Here is a 19,213-nt window from a genome sequence, read left to right on the forward strand (position 1 = left end):
AGGCCACTCCCACCTTATCCTGAATAGCCTCATTTCTAATCCTGTCGCTCCTAGTGTGCCCACACATCCATCACAACATTCTCATCTCGGTTTTGCAGTCATAAATTACTATGGTAATGCATAAATACATCAAACAAAGCAACATTCACAAAATGGGAGGAAAAAAAAATCGATCGTTTATGACACATTTCACAATTCTTTTCTCCTGTACCGAAAATGTCATCATCGGTCCATTATTGGCAATATCCACAGTTCCACAATGTTTTAAGATAGTGATCTATACTTGTAAAACGTGGATTGATCCACGTTATACAATATATTTTGTATAACGTGGATCAGTCCACGTTTTACAAACATCCACAAAACTAACAAAAATAACAGCAAAATAACAATCCATAGATCTTTTATAAAAGAATCCACAAAAGTAACAGCAACATAACAACAAATTTTATTCAGATATTTTATATAACAATTCACAAAAATAACAGGAACATAACAATAAATTTCTTCAAAAGTGCTACTAAACAAATCGGACCTTTTATATAATAATGCTTCTAACAATCATATTTTAAGTTCAAATTAAAATAACACAAATAACACAAACGTATTAAAATAACACAAATAAAAAATAACAATTAAGATATATAAGACAAACAGATCTACATCTACTATAAATATACAATATTATATGAGTTAGAAAAAATACCTTAATTTAAATAGCAATAATAGATAAAGATGAAGAAGTTGCTCCAAAAATTAGACTGTATTGCAGGGTTTAAAAAAAATAGAGGAGAAGGAAAAGGAGAAGGAGATGGAGGTTCTGCAAAATATTTGCAATGGAGGAGAATGGAAGAGAATGGAATGAAGCGGCGGAAGAAATATTTTAGGACAGATGAAATATTTTAGGGCAGAACGGATCAGTCCAAGTTAACAAATAACATGTATAACGTGGACTGATCCACGTTATACAATATAAATTGTATAACGTGGATCAGTCCACGTTATACATGTAAAAAATTTTTTTTTTTTTTTTTTTTTTTTTGCTTCAATCGTCTGACAAGGGTAAAAAAATTTTTGGGGTATATCGTGGATCAGCCCACGATATACCCCTTTTGGTATAATAATTTTTAGACGTTCCCTTTTGGTAAAAACCGTGTATTTTTATACCCTTTAGGCTCCGGACTCTCAAATATATATAAAGCGTATTTTAGACGGCATTCTATATAAGTATGGTTTGAAATGAGAATGGCGAAAGAGTCACAGAAACCATATTTATAAAGACAAGTCTAGGGCATGCATATGAGACACTTATTAGTAAAATATTATAAGGATATAAATGATCAAAGGATAGCAGACCCATATTTAGTGCTAAGTGGTCATGGCAACACACTTGGTAAGTGGTCATGGCAACACACTATGTAAGAAATTCAAAACAATGTTTGCTTTCAAAAGATTTACGTGATTCATCTTATTATATGTGAGTAGGAGATGTTAGAACTCTTTAATGGAATTGAAGTTATGTCACATTAAGGGAATATAACTCTTGAATGAAGGAGTTAGAATATCACATTTCTTACCTATAAAAAGGAGTGGTTTGAGTCATTCTCTACACGTCCGAAAACCTTTAGGATAAAGAGTGTATCCTACAAGACTCCATAATAATCTTGTAGGGAATCACTAAGGTAATTGATGATGGTAACACATCGATCCTAGTAGAATGTATGTTTAATTCCGCATTAATCTCTGATCTCGTGTTTATACTTCACATGTGAATAAACTGGACATGTTTAAAACAAAACGCCTCTGCCCCTTAATCTTATTTGCCTCTTACACTCGCACTCGACAGTTCCTCACTCTCCAACCCTTCCAATGGGGAACCATGCGCCATTCATGATCCGAGGTTTAGTCAGATTGCAATAACAATATTTAAAACCCATTTCCTCACTGAGTAACAGTAAAAAAGAAAACTACTCCTACTATTTTGTCCGGAGAAGGAATGAGATAAGAATAATTAACAAATTTAACCAAGCTCAGATTATTTATTGCTTTGTACCACAATACATTTCAGACCTTAGATCTGGTTCTATTAAGTTAAAGAGAGAAACATGAGAAAAGATTGTATTGCCAAAACTGTAAAAATAAGTGATCCACTAGTATTGTAATCCATCTAGAAACTATTAGTAATAATTTCTAGTTCTCACAGAAACTATTCAATTGGCAACACCAAAATACAATTTATATATACAAAAGGAACTAAACTAAGGCGAAGTCCATCAAAAACCGCTAGTGATGATATGGCAAAGTTGTTTGAATTCTATTTTTTCTCTTTTGTAGAAATCTTTGTAGAGATCTCTTCATGAAAAGGCCAGTTTGAGGTTGTAACAATGGTGATGACGGCTTTGATATTGGTGATGGAGTCTTCTTTGTTTTCTCCTCTATTTCTCTACTTGCAAGATATATTATAGCTTTCGCCTGGATTGAGAAAAAGAAATAAATGAGGATTCTGAACAAAACAACTCAATTAATATCATATTTCATCTTTTTAAACCAAATTCATATACTTTGTTGTCAACCCGGACCACCTACCCCCTGCCCCAAAGAAAAAAGAATGAAAGAAAGAAAGAGAAGAGGACATCGTATCTTTTCCTTCTTGGGTATTAATGCTTTGTGAAAAAAATTCATGAAATTATATTTCAATTCAATAATCTTTTACCAAATTGAATCACTTTCTATGGAACATGAAGATACCAGGAAGGAAGTTGCATGAATGGTGAAAGTCGTACTTTTTATGGTCAGAATCTCTGTGATCAAAATAGTATCTTCTGCCTTTTAGTTTGTTACTAATATATATATATATATATATATTCTCGTCGCCCACCCTTCTTGACCAGAATAGAAAAAGGATAGGGCATTCATTCTTTCTGGGGTCCAAAATCAGAGCTTTACGAGAATTGCTTAGAAATTTCATTTCAATATATTTTCTTATCAAACGAGATCACCAACCATGAAAATACTAAGAAGTTGTATGATCGATCACTAGTAACAATGGTACCAAAAGACAAAATTCTACATAACATTTGCAATTCAGTGAGCAAAGGGAGCATAGCACAATAAAGAAAGATACAGAAATTTAAAGTAGAAAAAACTGAAGATAGACATACCTGATGCTCGGTAGCATCTGAAACCACATGTTTGCCATTGTAAAATATGGTTAGCTGCTGTTGTGCTAGCTGCTCTAATTCTTTGCTTTCTTTGTCCTCCCTATAGTAAATTAAAGAAAAACAAACATATACTCAATACCTTATACATATTACTAATATATACAAGGACTATTATGTGAATGGAAATAGAGAGAAAGAGACTTACATTGAGAAGTAGGGAGTAGTGCAAATATTCTTCGGAGAAAAAGCAGAGAGAGAAGGAGGCCTAAGCCTGAGTTCCAAGTTACAATTTCTTCTCATTTTCTTCAAAATCTTGGAATGAATGAATGGAACAGGGAGAGAAAGAATCAACAAACAAATATTTGGTGATAATCAAGATTGAGTCAGAAGTTGGATCAAGTTGTGATAGGAAGAGAGAATGAAGAGAAATGAGGCTTCGAATGAAATATATGAATCCGCCACTTTTGTAGCACAAAAAAAAAAAGTTAAACCAAACTAGCGCAAAAAAAAAAAGAAAAAAAAAACATTACTAGGTTTCACGCACTAATTGTCCAAACTTCAAAAATGCAACTTGGGCCTTTCATGCACGAATTTCGTGCGTGAAGGAGGGCAACAAAAAGCCGCCCCCTCATTCCCCGCCACAGACCTGACAGTGACACCCCCACCCGCCATTAATGACGATTTCAGGTGGTCCCCAACCCCCAAAACGCTATTTTCTTATTGTTTTTCAATCCAAAACTCAATATTCTTGGTATATTAAAGTGTAGGAACAAGTTTTTAAGGTTAGATTTTGGAATAGAGCGGCGCGGAGCTCATTTTGAAAACTCAAAAAACACCTTCATTCCAGGTATTTTACTGCGAATTTTTTATTACATTGCTAAATATATTATTACCTTACGTATGGTGGGAGGGATCTGTGGTGGATTGCGCATTTTTTTGCGCGTTGTTGGGCAGTCCGCACCCACTGCGACTGCCCCCTTTTATTTTTTTTTTAATTTGTTTATCTATTATCAATTAGTTAATTATTTATTGCTTGTTTATTTAGTATTTGTTAATTGTTCGATTAGCGACTTAAGTATTTATTAATTGTTAGACTAGCTATTTCAATTGTTAGATTGGCTAATTATTTATTTAGTTTTTGCTAAGCCAATTGTTTATTTGTTAATAATTTCATAATTGTTTCATTAGTTAATTAATTGTTTATTTGTTAAATATATGATAATAATTTATTAATTTTTTGATTAGTTACTTAATTGTTTATTTATTAAATATATGATAATAACTTGTTAATTATTTGATTAGTTAGTTAATTTTTTATTTATTAATTATTTATAGGGAAAATACATTAACCCCCCCCCCCCCCCAACGTATAGCCAGATTAATTATGACGCACCCAACCTTTGCGGGCGACCTATTACCCCCCCCCCCCCCCCAGTCTTAATTTTTCAATATTTTAGTGACCTTTTAGCGCTCATTTTTTGTGACCCCCAATTTTTTATCTTACGTGTTGTACACGCACCTTTTAATTTTCCAATTCAGCATTATTTTTTTAACTCCCTCTTCATTTCACCCTTAAACGTAAACAAAATTAAACTTAAAATCCGCTCCCCCCCTCTCTCTCTCTCTCATCGATTTTTACAGATTTTGCACTGTTTACCTTGATAATATTCAACCGATCTTCCACCACATACATTAATTCGCGTAATACATAGTGATTTCTAGGGTCGTTTTTGCATTCCCAAGTTTGGTGAAGTTTGTTTTGCTGAAGAAGGCTATCATTCGTGAGGTAAATGTAGGGTTTTGACACATTTAATTATTTGCTTGCATTCTAGGGTTTAGAATCGGGTGTTTGTTAATGTAGGGTCATTTGTTAGGGTTTTGACAAATTTAATTATTTGCTTGCATTCTAGGGTTTTGAATCGGGTGTTTGTTAATGTAGGGTTTTTTTAGTAGAATGAGGTAAATGAACGAGTAACTTTTGCTGCTGATTTTGTTAAAAAAACATATGTTTCCCTTTGATGTTGCTTGTTGGTGAGAAGTTTTGTTGATTTGTAATTTAAGGGTTTTGTTAAGTATTGTTGTTTTGTAACTGTCAGGTATGGCCGATTTTATTTATGTTACGTTGAGATGGTTTTATGGTGGGGTATTTGATTTAAGTAGTGGTGTGCCAAGATATGAGGGTGGTAATTGTACAGAATTCTTAGATGTTGATGTTGATACATTGTCATATTTTGAGCTTAGGGACTACATAAAGGAATTAGGATATAGTCTAAGTTGTGGTTTTAAGGTGAAGCCCCCTAATAGTGACATTCTTGTAGATGTACTTACTGACAAGGATATTTTGGACCTTTCTCTAAGTTTGAAAGATGGGGACATTGTGGAGATTTATGTCTGCCACATGGTAGATGAACCAGATGTGCCCCCATTGCCTTTGGAATATATTGTTCCCAACAACCAAACAAAAAGTGATGCTTTTAATAAAGTTGGTGAGGGTATTCAATGTGAACCAAATGTTTGTCAAAGCAACCCTAATGAGAACCCAGCCACTGAAAATACACCACTTGAAACTGCAGCAACTACTACTTCACCCTCTTAATTTCCCACTAATTCTTCAACCCCACAAACAGAAGCTGCTGAAAATTCACCCAAACAAACTGAACCTGAAGATGGTGAAAATGCAAAGCAAGTAAGTAGTGACCATGTTGACTCTCAATCAACAGATTCTGATGTTGAATCAGATGTTGAATGCGATGTAGAATCAGACCATGTGGCAGTATTTGATGGTCCAGATGGTGATGATGGATCTGATGTACATGAGGAAGTTAGAACATTTAGGGCTGAAAGGAGGGCTTATAAGAGAAGGAATAGAAGAGAGAAAAAGGAGCAACCTAACATTGATGATGTACCTTTAGGTAAAGTTGAACAAGACATAGGATTTGATGAAACAGAACCTAATGAAAGAGGTTTGGAAGGAAGGGTAGGTGGTGATGAACCCTTTTACTTTAGTTCTGATGCATATAGTTGTACATCTGATGAGGATGATGCTGAGGAGGGGGTAACCTTGAAACCTAGAAGGGAAAGTAAATACATAAGGTTTGACCTTACATGTAAGAAGGTAGTATGGCAACTTGGTATGATTTTTCAGAGTGTTAATGAGTTTAGAGATGCTGTGACTAGATATTCACTTCAGAAGCATATTCAGTTAGATAAGTTTGTCAATGAGCCTTCAAGGGTGAGGGTCACATGTAGGGATGGTTGTCCTTGGTTAATTTATGCTAAACTGGACAATTCAACCAAGAATTTTCAAATCAAAACATACTATCCTAAACATAGATGTGTTCAGACCACAAGGAACTATATGTGCAATTCTAAGTACCTAGCCACCCACTACAAAGATAGAATTACTGAACAACCAAACATCAGAATTTGCAAACTCCAAGAGGCAATTAGGAAGGAACTTGGTGTACATGTTGGCAGGTCCACTGTTAGGAGAGCTAGATCTAAGGTTTTACTAGAGATCATGGGTGATCAAGAAAAAGAGTTTGGAAGAATACTTGATTACAGAGATGAAGTGTTGAAAACAAATCCAGGAAGTACTTGTGTGGTGAAAGTGTCTACTACAGAATTTGATGAAGATAGTAGGCCTTGCTTCTTAGGTTTTTACATCTGTTTTGATGCCTTGAAAAAGTCATTTTTGAGTGGTTGTAGAAGATGCATTGGGTTAGATGGTTGTTTCTTAAAGGATTGTAGCAAGGGTCAACTGCTAGTTGCTGTGGCTAAGGATGGCAACAACCAGATGTTGCCAATTGCTTGGGCTGTTGTGGAGTGTGAGAACAAAACCACATGGACTTGGTTTTTGAAATATTGATTGAAGACTTGAACTTAGGCTATGGGACTGGTTACACAGTCATTTCAGATATGCAGAAGGTACTAAACTGTTGATTTTATATTGTTTATGTTGTTACACTTTGCTGATTTTATACTGTTCCTTTTCAGGGGCTTCTTGCCACTATAAAAGAGCTCCTACCAGAAGTGGAGCAAAGGCAATGTGTTAGACATATCCTTGCAAACTGGTCAAAAGATTGGGGAGGCCTTGAAAGGAGCTGATTTTTTAGAAATGTGCTAGAAGCACATTTGAGGCACATTTGAGGAGAAATTTGGACAAATTAGAGCTGCTTGGTGGTGAGAGATTGTTGAGGATTTACTCTACTACAAGGAACACACTTTTTGTAAGGTATACTTTAATACTGAAACTAAGTGTGACATCATTGATAATAATATGGCTGAAAGCTTTAATGCTTGGATCTTGCCTGCAAGACACAAGACCATCATAACCATGCTAGAAGAGATTAGGATAAAGGTAATAAATAGGATAAGCGTGATGAGGTCTTTTGCAAACACTTGGGTCACAAGAATATCTCCAATGGCATTAAGGACATTAGAAGAAAACATGGGGAAGTCAATGAACTGTAATATTGTGTTTAATGGTGAGCATGGGTTTGAGATTCTTGATGGTCCATATCAGCACACTGTTGATATTGTCAATGAGAAATGTAGTTGTAGGTCATGGCAGCTCAAAGGAATACCATGTCCACATGCCATTTGTGCCATGTTGTACAAGAAGTATGAATCTATTAAATATGTCCATGAATACTATAGCAAGAAGAACTGGTTCAAAACCTATTGTCACTACATTCAACCAATGAAAAATATGGCAATGTGGCCTAGGTCTGCTAATCCTGCTATTGCACCACCAATCATCAGAAAAATGCCAGGCAGGCCCTCAAAAGCAAGAAAGAAAGAGGCCAGTAAAGCAAAAACAATTTGGGAAAATGCCAAGAACAGGCATGTTGATGACTTGCAGCCAATGTGGAGGTAAAAACCACAATAAAAGAGGCTGTCAGAGGGTATGTCCTTCCTACAATTTTGTTGACTTTGCACTGCACTATTGAATTTTTATGACTTTGCATTTTACTTGTAGAGGGGAACATGGGCTGCTTTTGCTACTTCTCAAGCTAGTACTACTTCTCAAACATTTGATGCTTCTCAAACATTTGCTGCTCTCGAGCCAGTACTGCCTCTCAAAATAATGATGCCTCTCAAACCTTTGCTGCTTCTCAGAACAATGCTGCTTCTCAAACAACTGTTGCTTCAAACAATGTCCCAAGGCCAAGGGGGAGACCAAGAAAAACACATGTGGTACTTGAAACTCCTCCAAGACCAAGGGGTAGGCCAAGAAAAGATCCTAATGTGCCTAGTGCTCCTCCAAGAATAAGGGGAAGGCCAAGAAAAGAACCTGCAGTTGTTACTCCAAAGCCTAGAGGAAGGCCAAGAAAAGAACCTGCAGTTGCTACTCTAAAGCCTAGAGGAAGGCCAAGAAAGGTAACAGAGGTTGTTGCTAGTCCTGCACCTGCTGTTCTCAAAAGAGTTGATTCTGAGGGTCCCCATTCTTACCCAAATAAAAGATCTAAAACAGTTGGTATGGGAGTCTTTGTTGCTGAAAGTGGTTATACATCCCTGAATGTAAGTTTAATATTTTCTTTACAATGGCATTGGCATGTGAAGTTGTGAAGTGACTAATTTTTAAATTTGTTTATTGCAGCATGGTATGCCTACTAGTAGAGTGCTGAATTTTGGTGGTAAACATCAAGCAAGTCAGCCTATAAGTTCTGCTGAAGTCACAGGAGACCTTGGTCACAAGGCACGGCAAGGGATGAGGTACAAAGGAAAACCATGCTGCTCAAGAAGCATGCTTGATGAGATTAGAAGGGACAAACTCAACAAGGCCACTAGCAGCAAAGAAAAGAGGCCATGGAAGTGATGACCATTACTTAGATTACTAGAATTAAGTTGTTTTTTGGATATTAAACACTTTGTATGAATTCGGCAGTTTGGAAGACTTGAATTAGCAGTTACAATGACTTAATGTTTTCTGCTTAATTAAGTGTTAGAATGACTTATTAATCATACTTGTTTGTGTCCATTGTTTGTGCTCTGTTAGCTGTGGTACTGTGATTTGGGCAGTGTGTACATTGAGCACTAAAGTTAAATGTGCAGTCTGTGCACTGTGCCGTGTGTGTACATATAAATATGGGCAGATTTCTGTGGCGGCTTGAATTCAGGTACATTGACTGAAATGAATTCAGTCAGTCTGCATTGGACGATTCAATTCAATCTAATTGAATTCATGCACATTGACTGGTAGTTGGGAAGGCTAATGAGAATTGTAACCATTCAATATCATCAGCCTATAAATAGCCTATTAAGCTGTCCATTTCAACTCATCCCTACACCATTCCTTCTTATTCAAACAACGAATTTCATAGCAAAATGCCTCTAGGTGAAGATGAACTGATTTACTTCGAGAAGAAACTAACCAAATCATACGTTGACAACGATGACTTTGTAAGTGTTATTTTGCAAACTTATTTCAATTGATGTGTTTACTTATTCATAATGCCTCGTGCATTTTGTGCAGATCCTACCTTCTAACATACAAGATTTTCTTCCAAACACAACTACACAAGCTGTTGTTTTCTACGAGCTGCGTGAATACAATATGATGTATAAGGTTGGCGCGCATACCCGCCTCTGCCAAGGGTGGAAGGATTTCATTGATGCATACCTTCTAAGGGAGGGACACGTCTTATGCTTTAATGGTTGTGAACATAATGAGAAAGTAACCTTCTTTGTTAATATCAAGAGGGAGGTTATCGAAATAGATTAGGTTTCTCCCTATTATGTAAAGTTTATGAATTATCATCAATTAAATCTATATCTATGAACTTTATCTTTATCTATGGTTTTTCTTCTCAAGTTGAATAAAGATAACTTTTTAATTGAACATCCATGACAAGAAACTTCTTCAAATTACATACATAAAGTGAATAACAATCACTTAAACATCCTTCAACATACAAACATGTAATCCTACTATGGCAATCGACATTGGTAATGCTTGTTCAAAAACACCCAATAAACCAAATAACAACACCAAAGAAACACAAAAACAAAATCTTGTTAATAGTAATGCATCTACCCCTCTTATCTTGTTCAAGCTTCATCACTTTCATCTCTTCTTCAAGCTTTGACACTTTCATCTCTTCTTCAACCTTTAACACTTTCATCTCTTTATTTATAGTGATATTCTCATTACCGATGGCCATTTCACTATTGTCATTACCAATATCTCCATCAATGCAAGAAGACTCCCCTTCTTCCATTTCATTTGTCAAACCAACTTCTTCCGCCATTTTCTTCTTCAATTCCACTATTTGCTCTTCCATTTTCTTCTTCAATTCCACTGCTTGCTCTTCCATTTTCTTAATCAATTTGTGAATAACAAACTTAGACCTTTCATCAATAGGATCATCCCTCCATTCAAAGAACTTACATTTCTTAGCCTATAAAATAAATTCAACTCATGTTAGGCACACTGTAATGTGTGGCAGAAATAAGGCACGCAACATAAAAAAATATATTTATAATCATACCCCATAGAATGGGCATGTCCAAAATCTTCTTCCGGGATTATTGGGAGACCAAGAAATCTGCATTTTTAATAATACTCCGTGCTGGCATTGCACTTGACGCTTCATCTTTGGATCGTCATTTTGACTACAAAGATTGTTCAACTCCGATTTGAACTCTTTCATTAAGAACCCTAGAAAAAAAAATTAAGTGAAATATTTCTTGGTCTATAAATAAAAGATGAGAATAATAATGAGTTTGGAGAAAATATTACTTACCACTAGAATGCATGGCACATATTTCAATTTTTTTTTCTTCAAGCTTTGGCAAAAATGGAGTCAAGAAAATGAAGAAGAAGGAAGAGAAAATAAAGGGGGAGGGGGGTGGGGCGGGTTTTTCCCGTTATTTTTATCCACGTGGCAAAAAATAACAGGTCAAATTCCCCCCTCAGCGCTAAAATGTCACTAAAATACTGAAAAATCAAGACTAGGGGGGGGGGTAATAGGTCGCCCGCAAAGGTTGGGTGCGTCATAATTATTCTGGCTATACGTTGGGGAGGTTTTAATGTATTTTCCCTTATTTATACTAATTGTATGCTAACTAATTGTTAATTATTTGACTTATTAATTTTTAATCTTTATATTTTAGGATTGAAAACCCTTAGTTTAGGATTCATAACCCGTAGCTTAGGATTGAAAACCCTTAATATAATTTTCGATAAAAGATTACATAACTAATATTACTTGTTAATGATTTATTTAAAATACGTAAACCAGATGGGTCACCACAATCCTTAATAAAATTTTCGATAAAAGATTACATAACTAATATCACTTGTTAATGATTGATTTAAAATACGTAAAACAGATGGGTCACACAATCCTTAATAAAATTTTTGATAAAAGATTACATAACTAATACTACTTGTTAATGATTGATTTAAAATGCGTAAAACAGATGGATCACCACCCTTTTGATTTGAGGCTCTTCAACCGAGAGTTACTGCATCTTCAGCCCGAGCATAGGTCGCAACATATATGGACATCCGACCTGCAGCCTGAGTCTCAGGTCCGTACCCGGTTAGGGGACTCAGCATGGGAGATCTTAGCTGCTCGCCCCCCACATCCTCGTGTCCTGGATATACTACATCCGGGCGGTATCTATCGGTGCGTCGAAGCTGGTCGGGTACAGCACGATAGGTCGCTAGTGACGGCATTGATTGAGAGGTGGCGACCGGAGACGCACACATTTCATCTCCGCACCGGTGAGGCTACTATTACCCTTCAGGATGTGGAGGTCATTTATGGGCTACAGGTTGATGGACGCCCATTGTATATTGAGGAGCCTCCGGTGCTGCCGCCTTACCGGGATGAGTTGACTAGGCTCACCAGTTTCGCGGCTCTGGATGGTCACATTTCCGGCCAAAGTCGGCTTTTGTTGTCGGCCCTTTACGCTCACTTGCGCCTCACAGACATGCAGCATCCGATTGGAGAGGACACGCCTCAGGCTGATGTTGACCGACGTGCGCGTCTATACCTACTCATCATATTCGGGGCCGTCCTGTTCCCGAACTTCGGGTTCGCATTTGAGCTTGAGGTATCTTCAGTATATCGACGATCTCGCTGAGATAAGATGTTATAGTTAGGGCGCTACTGTGCTGGGCTACATGTATCGAAGATTATGCCGATGTTCTATGGGCACGAGGGTAGAGGTCCCTCTATTTTGCTCGCTCCTTCAGGTAATTTATTTAAGTGTGTGTAATTAAACACAAAATATTTTTTTTTAAAACGACGACTAATAAAATGTTTTTTAAATGACTATATAATATATGGGTGTGGACTAGGTTGAGACCTTTTCAGCCCATACCAGCTCACCCTCCCGCTGACTATCTTACTGTGCCGATGCCATACGCGGGGAGATGGTCGCGAGGCGTACGCCGACGTGCGGAGACGCATCACATCCTTCTCCCGCTTAGGGATCAGCTAGACCGCATGACGGCGCAGACGGTATGTTCATATTTTGGATCCACACGCTAGACCACATAGCTATTGTTTTAGTCTTTTATTGTTAACTAGTTCAATTCTTTTTACAGGCTTTTATATGGACGTCGTATGATCATATTTTTGATGAGCTGCCGGCGTTTTGTAGGGCTGGTCAGCACATGTGGATGTCGCGGTGTCCATTGATACATATGGATATCATTAAGTATCACGCGCCCGACCGCGTGTTACGGCAGTTTAGGTGTGTACAGAATATACCCGCAGCTACGGTTTGGGAGCATGACCACTATGCGAGGGACGAGCGTGCGGGCGACGATGATGCATGGCGACTCTATATGCAGCAGCAGGTCCAGAGTTGGGATGTGAGGATGACGAGCCTAGCGGTGTTCGGACATGACACTCCGATCCATGTGTACATGGAGTGGTACATGCGGATCACTCGCATCATTATTGGGAACCCCTCTAGGCGTCGTCCAGATGGCCTGGGATATGTAGCTCTCGCAGGAGCGTACGAGGCGCTGGTACGGACCGTTCAGACGATGCGCTATGAGAGCACTGCCCGTGTGGTGTATTGCGTTATGGCATGCACAATATCAACGATGATGAATCTTTGAGTGATTTTTTGGGATCGCCGGAAGAATATCGTGATTTAGTATTCATTAATGTTCTTGAGATGTATGTTGGAAAGATACCTCGAGAAGAAGTCCCTCAAGTCCAGCCTATTCATGGTAACACTTATGGGGACTTTAGTTCTTATGGAGACATTTTAAGTGGTCAAGTGTCGTTGGAAAATCTAAGCCAGCAATTTAATCAAACTTACAATGAAAATTGGTAAATATGGATTTTTCATATTATTATTATGTGTAGTTGCACGTGTTTGTTGTATGAATTGCTAAATAACCAGTTTTCAAATCTTTATAGGAACTATTCTCAAAACTCGCCAGTGGTACCAAATATGGATGTTGGTCAATCCTCTCAATTCGGTGGAGTTGATCGTTCTCCACACCATGACAGTGCTTATGAACAACAGTAAGTTCATCACCTTGATATTAAATTATCTGTATATATATATATATATATATATATATATATATATATATGATGTTGGTATTTAAAATATGTTACTTTTCGTGTAGGAGGATGAATGCACTTGATAATGAAGATTTTCCTAATTATTATGAGTCATCATCAAGTGATGACGATGAAATAGCTAATAATGCAGAGGTAACCGATGATGAAGATGATGATGATGTTCAAGTTGGTATGACCAACAATATTCCTCAAAGCCAAAACCAACAAGAACCAATGCACCACCACGTACCACCACCGATGGCTGAAAACCCAACTTCTGAAAGCCCAATTCAGTGGCATTCTAAAAATATCCCTTATCTTGACATCCTGCAGGGTCATGATGATGCATTTGTCTTCATAAGAGAAGATAATGATAGTCGCCTAAAAACCTGGATTGAACTAAGGGATCTCAACAAAGATCGATGCTACCTTGCAAAGGGAATGTTGTTCGCATCCAAAAAGGCGTTGCAACGGGCTGTCGAAATTTATTGTTTTAAGGACATGAGGGAGTTTAAGGTTGATCAGTCAAACACAAAGATATGGAGGCAACAAGAACATGCACTTGTGGTAAGTGGCAAACGTACCACATGCCGTGTTCTCATGCTGTCAAGCGCTTCGAGAGAATGAGAAAAACGGTAACAAGTTATGTGACGGGGGAATACAAGGTCCACAGTTACCTTAGAGCATATTCCGGCCAATTCCACCCACTTGGTAATGAAGCTTATTGGCCAAACGAGACGTTTTCGATGGTTGCTAACAAGGATTACATCAGGAAATTGGGCATTAACTCACGGAGTCGTAGACCCAATCAAATGGATGTTAGTGAAAGAACTTACTCTCGCAAGTGCTCTACATGTAAGCAATATGGCCATGGCAAGCGTTCGTGTGGGCAACAAGGCCGTGGTAGTACAAGCACGTCTCAAAGTAATAGAGCCTCTAGAACTTGAAGATTGTATTGTTCTTGTAATTTATTATTGTATTGCTTTGAATTAGTATTGTAATTAAATGGAATGAAATACTTTTTAATTAGTATAAAACTCTCGTATTGGATGAATTATTATTGAATCAAATATTTATATTTGTACATTCAAATATAATAAAACACTTAAATCAAAACCCTATAAATATGACAAGTTTCAAAACTTACTTCGGGGCACTTTAGAACCCCTAAAACGACGATCCAAACGTTCAGGTGGACCTGATGTAATGAGTCGACATTATTGTACGCAAAAAAATATATTAAGTTTTATATAAAATATTGATATTTTGGGGTTTTGAAACATGACTAATCTTTGCCCAAAGTATGAAAAAAAAATGTGATTTGAAAGGTAACACCCAAAAAAAAAAAAAAAACAGAAGACCTCCTTCACGCACGAATTTTCGTGCGTGAAAGGCCCAAGTTGCATTTTTACAGTTTGGTCCTTTCACGCACTAATTTGGTGTGTGAAACCTAGTAATTTTTTTTTTTTATGCTAGTTTGGTTCAATTTTTTTTTTTATGCCTAAAAGTAGCGGATTCGAAATATATATTGAGGATGTATGGTTCTCTTGGATAGTGGGGTGGGGTGGGGTCCACTAGTGGGGGTATTAGAAAAAGTAAAAACAAACGTTTTAAATACAGCAGTACTATAGTTGTTGATAAAATAGACGCTTTGAACAGGAAATGCACACTTCTAAAATCGACATGTGCATTGTACAGAACGGCGGAAAGATGGCGTCCCACATACACGCAAACAAACAGCTAACTTGGCTACGTATTAACTAAAACACGTGATCAATACATCGACATTTTGAGTGGTTCTGCTGCTTTTGCGTTCATTTATTATATAGTGACACATATATCAGTCGCCTTATTATTTAGGAGTATTTTTTATTACTTTTTCATATTTATTTATATATATATTGTTATTGTTCTTTTTCACTTCTTCTATTTTTATTTGTCCACTATATTAAAAATAAATATTCATTTTTAATTATTCAGTTTAAAAAACTCAAGAGATAATTTATCATTTTATACCTATCTTACTCTCATATTATTAAGTACCACTAATTATTTTTAATTTGTTTTCAATAATTGCGAGGACTCATAATAATTAAGGGTGATATAGTAAAATTACTCTTCTATATATTACTTCTTAAGAGGTGTGTCGAGTCAAGCATAAATAAGTAAACATGAACGGGAGTATTTTACAAAATTAAACTGAAATTAAACAATTTTGTCTCGTTTTACCCTTATTATTAAAGCAATCGACATTGCTTAAAGCATAAAAATTATAAACTTGAAGAGTTCAAACAAGTAATTATTGGATGATATCATGATTGATTATTAGCTTAGCCTTATTCTTAAATAGAGTGTATATTTTTTTAAAGAGATAAAAATAAATTAATAAAAAATATTTTTTTATTTATGATTTCTTAAGGAAAGTGCAAAAGATAAAAAATAAAAATAAAAAAGACAAATAATATGAGATAGAGGGAGTACCCATATAAAAGAAATGGAAAATTACCGGTTGTCAAATATATATATGTCTTTTTTAAAAGCTAATACAATATTTATACTTTAAAATAGATTTTATTACTAACTTAAAAATTTTTAAGTTGTCGATGAGTTATGAAGAATACCGAGCCAAAAAAATTCTTTTAAAAAAAAACAAAAAAAAAATTGCCACCTAGGAGTGCAGGAAACAAAATAGAGGAGTAGGAGCAAGAGACTTTTATGTATTGGTTGGAGTATAGAGGAAGAGCAGAAGAATGCCATAAGTTAGTACACGTGTCCAATCAAAAGAAAAAGGAGAGCTGCAGCACAGCACGTCTATTAAATACAGCTTTGGGAAATTTAAAAATAGAGCAATTTGACAATGTTGCCCTTGAACGACCATCTTCACCTTTCTTTTCTATACTAGTTATGTGAGGCCCGTGCTAAGCCCGGGCCCAAACTCAAGATATAAAAGTAGATATTTTAACTAAAAAAATATAATCTGTGTTAGTACAAGTGTACAACAACAACAACAACAATCATATACCCATTGTAGTCCCACAAGTGGGTAATTATATAAAAGCAAAATTTTCATTCCACTGCTTTAATATTTTAACTTCCATTTTGATAAAATTATTTACTTCAAATCAAATGCGGAGCCAGAATTTGGCATTTATAACTTATGTATCCTAATTTTCTAAAGTTATTTAGTTCTAAATAAATAATCTATACATAGTTAATGAACTTTTAAGACAAATACATAATTTAACGTGTGCAGCGGATGGAGCTGCTCCTCTCTTAATTAGGGATTAGGGGTTCGAACATGGATATGGAAAAAATCTTTGGAGGAAGCGTTCCCTCCGAATAGGCGCGATACAGTGCTAATTATCTAGATTAATTGGGCTTAAATGCGGATATCGAGCACGAACCAGAAAATCAAAGAACATGAAAAATGAGGTAGAAGGTTCGATAGCTTTTGAAAAGTAGACCTTAAAAATAAAAAATAAAAAAATTGACTTAAATAAATAAGATTAGGACCTAAAAGTAATTAATTAATTTTTTTTTAAAAGAATTAGAAATTATTGTGAGGACTACAAAAGTCCCCAGGTTCGATAGCTTTTGAAAAGTAGATCTTAAAAATAAAAAATCAAAAAATTTACTTAAATAAATAAAATTAGGACATAAAAGTAATTAATTAAAAAAAATTTAAAAATTTGGGAAACTCTTGTGAGGACTACAAAAGTCCTCACATTCCCTCTTATATTATATAGTAATAATAGAAAGAAATAAAGGTTGGAACGTGATTAACACCTTAATTTTGAAACAAAATGAATTTTCTAGATTTGTGAAATTATTCTTCAACTTTTACATGTGATTATTTGTCTTTTTGAATGGGCACAGCCACCATCTGGTTCACGTTCTTCTATGAAGATATGTACTCTCTCCATTCCATAATAATTGTCTTCCTAGTCAATTTTTTTTATCTAATAATAAGTGTCATCTTAAAAAATTAAGACATAAATTGATTAGTTTTTTTCAATGCTACTCTTAGACAATAACGTAACATCTAAATGATGATTGGAAAAGTCACAAAGTAACTTGGTATTGTTGAATTTTCCAATGTCAAAAGGTTTACTTCTTGTGCATGCTCTAATCAAAAGGTACAAGTAATTTATTTTTATTATATAGGGATAATTTGGTAAACTTCACATTACATCATTGATTTCTTAATATGCGTATTTTTTGCTAAGATAACACTTATTATGGGACGGAGGAAGTAGTAAATACTCATCATTAGGCAAAGAAAACCATGTTTATTTTGTAAAATTTGTAATATAGGAACCTTTAACATATATATATATATGACCTGATGGGTGACTTCGAAATTCTAGTTCATATTTTAGTTTAGGTATGATCGGCCAATTTTCAATTCAATATAACAACAATTATAATGTTGTTAATGTTATAAAGTAATATTAAAAGTATTTAACATATTTATGTGACTTGATGAGTGACTTCGAAATTCTAGTTCATATTTTAGTTTAGGTATGATCGGCCAATTTTCAATTCAATATTACAACAATTATAATGTCGTTAATGTCATAAAGTAATATTAAAAGTGTAGGAACTCAATTCCTTGATTAATCATAATGTACAGTAATCAATATATACAAAAGCTAGGCCGTAATTACCTAGGCTATCAATGATATAATTACCTTATTCTAGGAGATATTCTAGATTCTAGGAGATATTCTAGCTGTACATAATATTCTAGGAGATATTATAGCTGTATATAATAATGGCTAATTACAACAGTTATCACACCCCCGGATAACTGTTGTAATTAGCCATTATTATATACAGCTAGAATATCTCCTAGAATATTATGTACAGCTAGAATATCTCCTAGAATCTAGAATATCTCCTAGAATAAGGTAATTATATCATTGATAGCCTAGGTAATTACGGCCTAGCTTTTGTATATATTGATTACTGTACATTATGATTAATCAAGGAATTGAGTTCCTACATGGTATTAGACTAGGGTCTAATTCTCCAACCAACCTAGCAGCCACCACTCTTCTCCTTCTTTCGTTCACCTTCTCCCTCCCTTATCCTTCATCTCTTCTTCTTCGAAGCCACCATGTCTGACACAGGCGCAAAGTTTCACTCTACCCTCTCCATAACTAATGTCAAATCTCTCGTTCCCTTCACATTGGACATTGAAAATGGTCCATATCATTCATGGGTGGCGTTGTTTAAGGTGCAAAGCCCGAGTACACAACCTAATGCAACACATTATCCCTCCAACGGAGGCCGCGGCTAAGGCCAAAATTGATGCCTTACGGGTAGCTGATCTGGAAATCTATAATCGTCTTGATGCGGCAGTCCTACAGTGGATATATGGTACGATCTCTCCTGAATTACTTCAAGACATATTGGTGAAGGATGACGCCGCGGCGAAAGCTTGGCAAAGGTTGGAGGCCATCTTTCAAGATAACAAGGGTTCTAGGGCAACCCATCTCGAGGAGGAAC

The 19,213-nt window shown here is 35.8% G+C and overlaps 1 protein-coding gene across 1 annotated transcript; it reads right to left on the minus strand.

The window, feature by feature from the left end:
• Nucleotides 1–1,997: 1,997 nt before the first annotated feature.
• Nucleotides 1,998–3,797, minus strand: LOC132611311 (protein TIFY 5A-like). The gene is made up of 3 exons (XM_060325739.1): nucleotides 3,367–3,797; nucleotides 3,162–3,261; nucleotides 1,998–2,472 (listed from the first exon to the last, which is right to left on the minus strand). Exons 1-3 carry the CDS (start codon nucleotides 3,459–3,461, stop codon nucleotides 2,284–2,286), a joined length of 384 nt encoding a protein of 127 aa, XP_060181722.1. The 5' UTR covers nucleotides 3,462–3,797; the 3' UTR covers nucleotides 1,998–2,283.
• Between the last annotated feature and the right edge of the window lie 15,416 nt (nucleotides 3,798–19,213).

Source organism: Lycium barbarum, chromosome 9, assembly GCF_019175385.1.
Source record: "Lycium barbarum isolate Lr01 chromosome 9, ASM1917538v2, whole genome shotgun sequence".
Taxonomy (NCBI): Eukaryota; Viridiplantae; Streptophyta; class Magnoliopsida; order Solanales; family Solanaceae; genus Lycium; species Lycium barbarum.